Below are 12,804 nucleotides of genomic sequence, written 5' to 3'. Positions count from 1 at the left end.
TAGAAACAGAAAGACAACACAGTGATGAAAATACATTAAAAAACAAACTTCTGCCTGACATACAACATTTCTTATCTACTAAACACAACATCAATAAAGGTAGAATAATTTATATAATTTACTGTATGTGTTATGAACCTCATTTATGAGAACAAAATACTCTACACAACTACAGAAGCTCAATATTCAAATGGTTGGACATCTCCTGTGGATAATGCTACATTCAGCCTCAGCAATTTCTCCTTAAAATTGAACAATGGAAAATGCGTTCCCCAAAAACTCCAACACCAAATATGGGAGCCTTGAACAGACTAAACTCTATATATTTTATAATGAGATGTTTTTAAAGTCGCCATGTCGCTTTCATATTCTTTGGTTATTTATGTATTTCTTTTTTGTTTATTTGATAGGGACAGACGCAATAGACATAGACAAACTGAAAACAGCCATCCAATGCAAATATCCTAGTGTTTATAGTTGTTTTTCCTTGCTGAGAAAGAAAACGTCCTTCTACTGATATCAGCCCCCAAAGCTCCATTACAGGAGTCCGTTTGTACATTTATGTTTGTGAACTGATATGTTTGACAAGGACCTTCATGAAGAAAATTTGACACAAACTGAAAGAAGTGCCTGAAAAACTCTCACTCAACTAACTCTGCAGTCACAGAGCTGTCTGGAGCCTTGTTTATCATCCATTCATGACACATAAGCAGGGTTATCCATAGACCTTTTCCACTTTCTACCACAGAATATAGTCTGTCTCCAGTGTTTTCTTTGGACAGCACAGACTAACAGGGACACTCTTTTTGAAATGTCATTATTAAGCTGCGAGCAGGATCTAAAATCTAAAAATTCTTCATAATATCACCTGTATATTGAAACACTAACTAGTGCTGGGCAGTATGACTAAAAATCTGTATCACTGTATTTTTAATATTCTCACGGTTTCACAGTATATCACAGTATTTTATATTTTTTCATGTCTGAGTCTTTTATAATAGCAGGGGTGGGCAATATGACCTAAAATTTATATTACAGTATTTCTTTTCCTTTTGCAGTATTGGTATTATATTGCTGCATTACAAAGTGAAAAGGTACTCTACTCAAAACATGATTCTAGCTCTTTCTGCTCTATTGTTAATGTAAGGGAACACATCAATGTGTTTTCATGTACATATAAACAATTATATTTCATATTATTTGGGACTTTAAAGTCTATTCTCTATTTTACAAAACAACAATCCCTCCTACTTTTACCACACTTGGTTCAGCAACTACAAGTAGACTTGTGGGCTGCAACGGATTACTTATCTACCGTTTCTAACTGTGTTCAAATGTACTTTTAATCAGCGTGACCAGCCCCGTGACGCTAACTTTGGAAATGAAACTCACGCATCCTACTTCCTGTCGCCAAACGCACAACCTCATGCCGTGTGTGCGCAGCAGGTGAGGGCGCTAAAAGTAAACACTCTGCGGCACCTCTGCATCGTTCATGTGGCCACAGCACCGGGAAGAGGTTCCGCTAATAAAGGGGAGACATTTACTGAAAAGCTGACTCACATAACTGCGCATCTGCCTCAATCGTGCGACCCCTAACACTGACAAAACATGTCCTAAGGTTATTATGTGATGTTCGCCATGCTGTCTTTGCTAACTGTTGCATTTTATCTTCACCAAAGAGCACTTGGACTTATCTATTTTCACCTGAGCAACCAAATAGTGGTGATACATTCCAGGACATATATATAATATATATAATATACATAATATATGGAAGACAGGGGAACAAAAGTAGACCCAAAAAGAGGAAGTCTTTTCTTTTTTAGGGGCAATAGTTTTTCCCTATTTGCCAAAAGCATCCTGAAGTAATCTGGCAAGTTTTCTACGACTCATCTTTGCCACTTCTGATGATTCTCTGCTCTTAAGGTCAAATACCTTATATTTCTCATTGTGAGTATGTGTGGTGACATGCTCTTCTGCACAGATGGCGTCTCCGTAAAACTCTTTACACAACAGGCAGAAGAATCCTCTGACAGGCAGCAAGAACTCCGAACCTGCAGCAAAACACACGCAACACAAATTCAACCCAATGGCGGTGATAAATTAACTGTCAATCATGTTTACCTGGTGGACGTCTCCACTTCCGACACCTGTCAGGACAGGAATTGGTTAGAGAAGAAGCATCTAATTTGTAAAAATATTTGAAAAATAGAAAGTGGACACTCCAGTGGTCTAATTGATGGAATGGTGCTTACTGCTCAGTGATACCCGGGTTACTACAGGAAGTAGAGGTAATGAGCAGCCTTACACATCAGCACTTTTCCAAAAGTGACTGCAGTATGTTACATTGAGACATGAAAAACAAAGGAATTGACATCAATGATGTGTGGACGGTAGTCTCCTCTGTGGATCGATCAGTCTTTGTCACTTCGTTAGATTTGTTTTCATTAAGAGACAGAGAAATTGCTGCAGAGGTCCACAGTGAGCTCCACAGCTCCACCTGGAAGTAGAAGATGGCTAACAAAATTCAGCGGCTCATTGGGAAAAAAAGCTGCGTCATGATGAATTTACAGGGAAATGATGAGTAAACAAAAAGAGTACCTTTGGCTGGTTTGGTAAGCTTCTCTTCCGAAGAAGTGTTCTTGGCAGTTTTGGAGGGAGTGGAAGCCCAGGGCCGATCGTAAGGATCCAGAGTCTGTGAAAAGAACAAGATCTTTACATGTTAAAAGGAACTAGAAAATAAAGCACTGTCCATGTATGAATGTCAAACCAACCTCATTCCAAAGCACAAAATGAAAAACGACAAAAGAAGAAACTATTTTGTACATCTGACATAAAAAGGACAAAGACATTTTGTGAAAATCTGTGCAAACTATTAAAACTGTCACAAACCTTTCGATGCGATTTGCTGTGCAAGTGCGTGAAAAAATCAAACATGGAACCAGAGGTGACGTTACAGTTTTTGCACCAGTGGTTTCCTGCATCATAGTAATCAAACGGCTCTGGAGGCAGTGTCGAAGCCGCAGGCAGGGAGCTGACAGGCGGCTTGTCCATGGATGCTCTCGACGCCAACGGCGGTGCCACTGAGGTCTGCTAAGAAACAAAGACGGAGGAGAATCAACATGGCGGGAAGAAGCCGACACAGTCCGGAGTCACTCAGGCAAAAACATCTTTTAAACTCGGCTCCACAAAATTTGAAAGGTGAAAAGTTTCTTACCTTTGTTGAGTTTCATCCTTGAAGACGTTAGTCAAAACGTATTTTGCAAAATTCCGGCCGTCGCTTTTATACCGAGAGTAACTTGTGATTCACTTTAAAGTTTAAGCTCCATTTATTTTCAAATTCAACACCAATAAAAAGGTCGACATTTTTAAATATTTTGAGAACTTTTCAAGATTCCCCTTCATATTTTGTCTTAAGCTGTAGGACAAGACCGGACTATCTTGCCAGGTAATGTCAAGTATATTTAAAACATTTACTGAATTCAGATTTCTCTGTGAGTTGAACAAACACTTGATGTTGTGGAGGTTTGGTGCGTGTGGTAAAAAAGCCAACTGAGAAAGTGTAATTTTTTTTAAAGTTCAGTAGAATGGAAAAAAGCCTCAAAGTCACCACTTCCTGCACAGATGTTTCACATTAAAAGTGGCTCAAATGTCAAGATCCCTCCCTTTCCTAAGAGGCTTTTAATTTGAAAAGGTTGATGAATTTACCAGACGAGACATTATAGTAAAGGTTATCACACCACCTCCACAAGTATTTCCCACTCAGCCAGCTATATTTGAAATCACAGCTGCTGACTTGGAGGTTCACTGTAAAAGCCTCCACTCTCTGTACAACTGTCGTTTCTTCAATTTTGTCTCATTGCACAAAAAGAAACATAAACATCGGAAGTGCTAGCGTCACGAATAGCGTCTGGGTGAACTATAATGCTGCAAAATGTAACTGCTGCTGAGTGATGAGTAGGGCTGTCACAGTTATCGCATGACCGCAATACCGCAGTTATGTGACTCCAGCTTTTTAAAATATCATAGACCCTGTGATGTTGCTAGGTATGCGTCCTGTGTCTCTGACGCGTTAAACTCACTATCCATGCGTCCCAGGGAAGTGTGAACAACAAATTCGTTTTAAAAATAACCAGTATCCAGGAAAAGAAACCGTGCTGTCAAAGCACTGTTTCAACCCTGCTCATCTAATCAGCGCAGATGAGCCCGTGTGCAGTCTAACGACATGCTTGTTTAGACGCTACAACAACTAGCCCGTCACCACAGATTTCATTTCAACAATTAAGGATACGAGCTTAGTAGTGGTTAATAAACTTATGTTTCCACCGCTCATGCTGTGTGGGGTACACGCTGTAGTTTAATAAACAAAGCGTACTCCAGCAGCAGGCTGAGGCGGAATCGCAAAGGTGTGTCTTGTGTTTTACAACGTTGAAAAATATTCTGTACCGTGACAGCCCTAGCGATGAGGTGAAATGACAAACAAGCAAAGAACAATAACATAAAACTGAAGTAGCTGATACCATCATTCTTATAACCAAACAAATAAGCTTCATGACAGGTCACTGAAAAACAATTCTTTTATAATTATAATTAGCTTTTTTCCTTCTCAATGTTTGTTTCATAAGTCATATCTGACCCTTAATATGAGTAATGTAAACCAGCTGACTAAATGTACGTTAATATTATGTTATATATTTACAAAATTAACATACTTACTGTTTTAAAAGATTTGTTTAAAATAGGAAAAAAATTCTGCTAAATTAGCAGACATTCCATTAAAAAAGTAGTGAGCCCTAGCTATGATTCAGAGATACTCTCCTAGGTATTTCCTGTTTTACCTCCCCTGCAGGTGTCTGTACCTTTATGGTGGAGCTGCTGGCTGCCTGCCGCCCCTCAGGACTCCTCTCAGCATCCCGTTTCTTCTTCTCCGGTGGCTGCTGGTACTCCTGGTCCTCAGCCAGCTTGCCGGTCCTGCGTGGACGGTCGGACGGGTTTAAGCCTAGGATGAGCGCTACCTTGTCGATCTCGCTGCGTTTCTTCTCGGCGGCCTCGTGCTCCTTGCGCAGGTTGGAGATCTGAGTCATGACCTCTTCCTGCAGGTGGGTGATCTCCTGCAGCAGGGGGTCTTTGTGTCCGTCCTTCTCCCTGCGCTTCTTCCTGAGGAGCTCACCTGAAAACACAAACACATGTGAACATCCATAAGATTGTAACAACACTGACATCCAGCACAGCCCTGTTTTAAACCAATGTGAGACTGTACTGGCTGTAGGGGTAAGCAGGGGATCATGATATCTCCGTGTGAACTCACCTTGTTGCTTCCTGAGTCTCTCCAGCTCCTTCATCAGATATTCTTTTTTCTTCATCCTGATCTCTCTGTCCTGCTTCAGCTTCTCTCTCTCCTCAAGAACCTAAACACAGACAAAGTGATGATGCTCACTTTGATTAAGAACTAACATTTTTCGTCATGACTGAAGGTGATAAATTAAGGTCAAACCTTCTGTTTCTGGCTCTCGTTGTTCTGTTCCTCAGACACTCTCCTGTCATGGCTGCTGACTTTAGAGCTCCCCTTCTCCCCGTCCTGGACAGAACTCTTCACCAGACCTGCCGACACAACAACCAGCACCAGTTTCAAATCCGGATGCAACTGCTGCATGGAAACAAACATCTCGTAACAACTTCTAGCTGTTAAGTTGCTCCTGACATTTAAGTTGAACTAGCACTGACCTTTTGCCCCCGGCTCAGGGGTCAGATTGTCGTAGGGCTGCTTGTAGGACAGTGTGGGGGGGAACTCATCAGGGCTGGTCTGGGGAGGCAGCGTCATTGGGGGTGGGTACATGGGCGGCCACTGCTGGTGCATGTAGGGAAGGTAGTTTCCATACTGGCCGTACCCTGGCGGGGGGTAGTTGGGGGGCATGATGCCATGGACTTGTGAGGGGGGGTAGGTGGGTATGGGCACCCCAGGGTGAGGGGGGATAGAGTTCGGATCTGTTGTTTGAGGCAGTGGTGGCGCTGCGTCGCTCCGCTCGGCCTTCATCTCCTTCATGTCTCTGTCTTTGTGGGACTTGGGCGGAGCTGAGCTCTTCTCGTGTCCATCGTCGCTGCTCCAGCTTCCCCCCCGCCCCCCCTGGCCGTGACTGCGACTCCTGCTGCTACTGCTGCTGGAGCTGCCACTGTGGCTCCGCCTCCTGCGCCCTCTGCTGCGCCGACTGCCGTCAGAGCTGCCAGAGGAGTACCTCTGTCTGCGTGTGGGTGTCTTTGGAGGCGGCTTGTTACCATGAAGACGCTCTTTAGTCCTGGCAGCCATCTTGCTGATCTCGGTCACGCCCAAGTCTAGGCCGATTGTCTTCAGCAGGTCCTGGATCTTCTCATACTCCTCCACTGCCTGACGCTCACTCTCCTCCAGTGGCTCCGTCCCTGGCGGGAAGGCAGGGTTTGTAACCTGGACTGTGATGTTCTGGTTGGGGCTGATGGTGGACCGGCTTGCATACCTTACATCCACCTCCCCCATTGTGGGGGGAACAGGAAGGTGAGGTGAGGCCCCCGCAGGGAGGCCGTACATCTTACCGCTGACAGACATTTGTTGGGGGTAGTCTTCGTACAGTGCGTCCTCCGTCACGTCTCCGTACAGATCCAGTCCATGGTGTCGGACCGGCTCAGAAGACGGTGGCAGCCTGGGCTCCTCTGAGTCTCCATACAGGAACTTCTCCTCGTCATCGATGTCGTCTACCTTCTTTTCCTGAGCCTGGCCCCCAAGCAGGTTAAGGATCTCTTTAATCTCTGCGTCAAGGCCAGCACGTTGAGCCATGTGCGGGTCGGAGCGCAACTCTGACAGCATTGAGGCAACCATGTGAGGCTCCATGCCTTTCACTGCCTGCAGCAGCTGGTCGGCCACCCGAGAGATACTGGAGCCCTCCACACCTCGGGGAGAGTCACCGCTCTGGAACACAGAAACAAAACAGCGTGACATCTCCATGCACAGATCATCTCCTGAAGCTGTCATGGTGTCTGCATTACGGATTGGGTGTAATACAGTCTTTAAATGAATAACAGGTATCACTGCAAAGGTGAGAACCATTTGGTTGTATTTAAAACATACACTGGTTGTATTTGTTTTAACTTACTCTAAATATACATTTAAAAGATGTATTTGTGTTTTTACAAATAAAAGTTGCTAAATTTGGAAAACCTCTTGCCTGACCTGCACACATGCGAACATGTTGCGTTCGACAGGTAGGTGGTGTTTCTTTTCTTTGTTCATGATAAAGCCGGCTTGTTGTCAGAGGTCTTACCCTGAGTGACGGCGAGTCCTCGGAGTCGTTGCGTTTCTTCAGGATGGATTTGGTGGGAAGACTCAGCATCTCCTCCAGCTCCTTCCTGCGTCGAGCCGTCTCCAGCTCTTTGAACTCTTTTCTGGATTTCTGGTCGCTGTCGTTGTCGCTGCGGCTGCTGGAGCTCGAGCTGCTGCTGGCGCTGCGGCTCCTATGCCTGCTCTTACTGCGGCCGTGGCTCACTGCTCTGCCGTAGCCCCGCCCCGGGCTTCTTCCTCGGCTCCGTCCTCTGGACCTGGACCTGCTTCGAGACCTGCTACGAGGGCGACTTTTGCTCCGACCCCGGCTTTTGGCCCGGCTCCGATCCGGACTGCGACTCCTGCTCCGGCTCCGGCCCCGGCTCTTGGCCCTGCTCCTTTCTGGACTGCGGCTCTGGCTGCGGGGCCGACTCTTGCTCCTAGCTCGACTCTTGCTCCGTCCTCGACTCTTGGCCCGGCTCCGGTCCGGACTTCGCTCTCGACTCCGGCTGTGAGGTCGGCTTCGGGCCCGACTCCTGCTCCGCTCATACTCGGGGCGAGGAGGGTAATCTCTGCACAAAAACAGGAGTTTGACTTAAGTTTACAAGTAAAGAGTTTGTGCTTCTCATACTATGTTTAAATGGTAAATGGTAAATTGACTGTACATATATATAGCACTTTTCTACTCTTTGCTACCACTCAAAGTGGCTTTTACAATACATATCACATTCACCCATTCACACACACATTCATACACTGATGGCAGAGGCTGCTACGTAAAGTGCCCAACTGTCAATCAGTTATCACATTCATACTCATAGTACCAGGGTTTGAGTCTAGTCCTGGTGGTTTGACATTTCTAATAGGCCAAGACTATTTGATTGTTATCACCACTACCTGTCATGATGGCGTGAGGGGCCGGGGCCAGAAGGTCCGGTCAGCTCGTTGCCGACCGTAATGACCAGGTTGTGGTCGAGGGGAACGGGTCCACGTGGTGAGGGAGATCTCTGCAACACACAGAAAATAACATTCACCCTAGTTATAAGTGTGTCACACTGATTTGTTAGACACATATGTCATGTAGCCTTGGTGCTTTCATCTCTGCAGCTGCTGCTCTGCCAACACACCTGATCACCAGATGACCACCAGGTGGAACAAGTTCCTCACCCAACACACCTTTTAAAGTAGATGAAAGTGGAGTCTGAAATTATCAGCAGCCTTTTTCAGAGTGAAAGAAGAATGCTAAAACAACTGCCTGTTCCTACATACAAGAGACCAGAGGGGTTTTTTGTTTTGTCCAACGTGAAGATATGTAACTTACAATTAAAGAAGCTGTACCAGACAGTATTTGCTGTATTTCTGTCAAATGAGTAAGTGATTAATGGTCTGATATTTTAATTCTGATGCTGTTAATTTGGATTCTTATAACTTTGTGATCAACAAACAATCTGACAATAGGTTCTGTTTACCTGGTTAACAGGTGTCACTAACAACCTTATTAAATGGTAAATTGGTTTACATTTGTACAGTTGTAATTACAACATGATGGATTTTCTGAACGTAACTCTTTTCCAGTATGGTTCTCCCAAAAAAACGCATTGAAAATGTTTTAATTTATTTATCAATCCAAACCTCTGTCTGGGGTCACTTTATCTGGATCTTACACATTTTATCTGGAACACCTGGTATTAACATGCATCCTGATTTATTCAATCACAAGTGTAATGCTAGAATATAGACGCATTGGGACAGATGATAAGTGAGATCCGACCAGTCAAACTACATTTGGAGGTGGTCTGGGCTGCATATGAACACATTCTTTAAGCAGCATATTCACGAGTCTGTCCAGGGCCATAAGCCCAGCATGTGTAAATGTGATTTATTGATAGAGTGGGCTGTACAGGAACATACGGGACAAATCAAGTCTCCAACTGATTCAGTGGGGATAGCGCCTTTCATTTTTCAAGGCCAATCGCAAACAGGGATGAGGGAAGGTGTATTCTAATGCCAGGTGTGACCTGTATTGTAGCTAGAGCTGTCCATTTGCCATCTAATCACCCATGATGACGTATGTTAATAACAGGAGTAAACAGAGTCAGATATTCTATAGTGAACTGAATCTCTTTTAGTTTTGGGCTGCTGGTCGGACTCATGACCATGATGGATGTTTTTCACTGCGTCTAGACATTTAATGGAAGATTTATCAAAAATACATATATATATACACAGATTAAGTAATAATATAAATAAAACAAAAGATCTTAAATCTTCAGCAGTCTAAAACCCAAACCTGGCTTATGACCCCCCTCAGAGCAAACTGAGAGAAAATGCGTTTTGCATGTTTTGAGTGAACTGACCCTTTAAAAAAGGGTATGTAGGTGACTAACTCAGTCCAACATAAAACAGTCCACCAATACAGTAAAAACACAATTAAGTCCGTTTATAACAAGTTGTTGAATGGTCAGCAAACTACAACAACAAAAAACAAAAACACCGGTGGTGTCCTCTGTTATCGTTTTCCATGTCGACTTTTTGGGTTAGCTCCTGTATGGGAACCAGAACTCCATTCATAAATCCAGCAGTTTACTGAAACTTGGCTTCATAGATACATTCAGTTTACATTAATTACAAACATTGATGTCCCTTGAATAAACTGTTTAGATAACTGGAAAGAAACAACCCGTTACAGAGAATCACCGACATTAAAAGTCGGTTGGCTTCTAGCTGACGTTAGCTAGCACGCAACTGATAGGGACAACAGTACAAGTTAAACATTTGATGTAGTTAAGTTACTGGTGGTTTACGTCGGGCATTGGTTTGGCAAATATAATAACGAACGCTAGAGTTGGGGATCCACAAGATCTACACAATGGATAAGCAAGGCTGTGGTAAACCGATAGTTCTTTGAATGGAGTTTGGTGTAATACACGGATGCTAGGAAACACACACTGTCGGGGGTGTTTGAAAAGATGCCTTAACGGAAATGCATCCTCAAGAGAGACCGAATGACCACAGTTTGTTTGCAATCATATTGATTTGCATGTCATCATAACCCGTATTTTGAGCCCGGTTGACTCACCTCTCTCTGCGGACCACCAGCCCAGTACTCTCCGCCTGGGTGACTTCCTGACCCAGGGGAAGGGTACCTCCTGCGCGGCGGGGAGCGGCGGTAGGAGTCTGAATGACCATGGTCGTGGTATCCGGGGTGATACGGAGGCCTGGGCCGGTTCCTGTCGTCTCTGTAGCTCGGTGCCGGGTAATTCCTGGCAGGCGGCGGACCTCGGCCTTCGAAAGGCGGCCTGTAGCCCCCTCGCTGCGGCGGCCGACCGCGGTACATCTCCTCCCGTAGAGATTCGTTTACTTTCCGCAGTCAAACAACTGAAGTCTGCAGCGCTTATTTAATGCAAAACTCAAAGTTGCAGACACTTTACTGTATGCTTCAAACAACTACTAAGGTATTTTATAAAAATATATATTCTCGGAACCTCGATTAGGCTCTCCATGCACACAAAACTCCTCTTTCTTCTTCTACTGAGCGAAACAAATGGATGCTGCCCCCTGCAGTAATAATACGGTATAAACATAATCACAGTCAGTCTATGGTTCATCCCATGGACAAAATCACATTCTGTAACTGTTCTGGAGCTCTCAAGCACATCCCACGATCTTCCTCAGATGCCATTATTTTTTTATTTTTTTATCAAAAGTTAAAATGACTCTCATAATGCTCCATGACAACTGGGCATACTCTTGATCTGAATCAAAGTTACTCAAGGGACATTGTGGTTCAAGTAAAAATCAAATAAATACACACATCAACCATAACATTATGAACCACCTGCCTAATCTTGTGTAGGCCCCCCTTTTACCACCAAAACAGCCCTGACCCATCAAAGCGTGGACTCTACTAGACCTCTGAAGGTGTGCTGAGGTATCTGGCACCAAGACGTCAGCAGCAGATAATCTTAGGTTCTGCAAGTTGCGAGGTGGGGCCTCCATGGATCCGACTTATTTGTCGAGCACATCCCACAGATGCTCAATTGGATTGAGATCTGGGGAATTAGGGGTTTTCCTTATTTTGACCACTTTTGGTAACACTGCAGACCGGGAGCGCCAGCAAAAGAGCTGCAGCTTTGGAGATGCTCTGACCCAGTCATCTAGCCATCACAATTTAGCCCTTGTCAAAATCACATCCTTACACTCGCCCACTTTTCCTGCTTCCAACACATCAACTTCAATGTTCACTTGCTGCCTAATGTATCCAACCTACTGACAGGTACCAGTGTAACCAGATAATCAATATTATTCACTCAACCTGTCAGTGGTCATAATCATATGGCTGATTGCTTTTAAAAACATCTGCAGTATTTCAGTGAGTTTGACTAAAGGGTACTTTTTCCCCCAAAATATCTCCAAAAGAAGGTGAAAGATTAATTTTATAACAAGATTGAGGTATTTCAGTAAAGTGTAACATCTTCTAAACATGAAATACCAGTACTTAAAATGTCCAATAAACAAAGAGACTTAATTAGAAAATATGACATGGACTGAACTGTGTCTGTTAAAGTAGCGCAATATATTTAGTTCAAATAAAACACCAGATAATTACCTTAACAGAAACATGAAAGCTTATAATCATTTTAGAGATTTTTTTATTGAATAACAGGTATCTCAATACATCAGATAGTAGAAAAGTATTTACATCTTTGCTATTGTCAGAATAAAAACACAAGGACTCCTAGCAGTATATTGACAGTTGAACATTTAAGCCACATGTGACAAAACAAAGAGCATTAATCTGATATTCAAAATGTCCAACTTTTCCAGAGTCCTGCATTAAATATTTTACTTTAAGTAGTAAATGTGGATTTTCAACTATATGTACTCAATACACAGAATGGATACTGTATATGGTTCATTTTATAGTTTAGAGCATGTTGACAGTGCTTTTACCATTCTATTGTGTAGTTTAATCTATAAAAATTGATCATTTTATAAGATGATCATTTTTGTTTTTAAGTAAAATATTTGATCAGTAAAGTAACAAGACATGTCATTAAAACACCTCCCTCAGAGATGTGGAATACCAGTAGAAAATGGCATAAAAGTAATATACTTTAAATATACTGTAAATTACAAGTACCTCAAAACTGTACTTAAGTAAATTGCTGTGGTGTTAAAAAGTGAATACAACAAAGTTGTAGAAACAGTGGACCGTTTCTGTGTTACATGTTTTACGTACAAATCATACAGCTTCCTTTTGGAGGACAAAGTATTTACAGTGTATTTAAAAGCATGTGGAACCTCTTCAGTTTTTGTAAATTCTGTTATTTTTAAAATCAGAATGTGATGTATGTATTGTATGTTTTAAATTACACTGCACTTAAAATGTACATATAGACTATTTTTTATTATAATTGTAATTTTTTTTTAGTCTTAATCAATGGTGTAATTTTATAAGCACAAATGCCAAAAAATACCAAGTTCCAGCTTGTTAAATGAAAAGATTCTTTGCTTTT

The 12,804-nt window shown here is 42.9% G+C and overlaps 1 protein-coding gene across 1 annotated transcript in view; it reads right to left on the bottom strand.

Moving 5' to 3' along the window:
- znf318 (zinc finger protein 318) overlaps positions 1-12,804 on the bottom strand; it is a 42,876-nt gene that overhangs the window by 4,471 nt on the left and 25,601 nt on the right. Inside the window, exons 22-31 of the mRNA XM_069659097.1 lie at positions 10,365-10,645; positions 8,183-8,292; positions 7,290-7,857; positions 5,725-6,937; positions 5,495-5,601; positions 5,309-5,408; positions 4,860-5,170; positions 2,893-3,093; positions 2,602-2,695; positions 1,936-2,054 (exon numbers count right to left, since the gene is read on the bottom strand). Coding sequence (XP_069515198.1) covers positions 1,936-2,054; positions 2,602-2,695; positions 2,893-3,093; positions 4,860-5,170; positions 5,309-5,408; positions 5,495-5,601; positions 5,725-6,937; positions 7,290-7,857; positions 8,183-8,292; positions 10,365-10,645 — 3,104 coding nt within the window. The remainder of the gene's footprint in view (positions 1-1,935; positions 2,055-2,601; positions 2,696-2,892; positions 3,094-4,859; positions 5,171-5,308; positions 5,409-5,494; positions 5,602-5,724; positions 6,938-7,289; positions 7,858-8,182; positions 8,293-10,364; positions 10,646-12,804) is intronic.

This window comes from Semicossyphus pulcher, unplaced genomic scaffold (assembly GCF_022749685.1).
Source record: "Semicossyphus pulcher isolate SPU_LCO1_2020_fin unplaced genomic scaffold, fSemPul1.0.p SCAF_12, whole genome shotgun sequence".
Taxonomy (NCBI): domain Eukaryota; kingdom Metazoa; phylum Chordata; class Actinopteri; order Labriformes; family Labridae; genus Semicossyphus; species Semicossyphus pulcher.
This window is presented reverse-complemented; position numbering and strand designations above follow the sequence as displayed.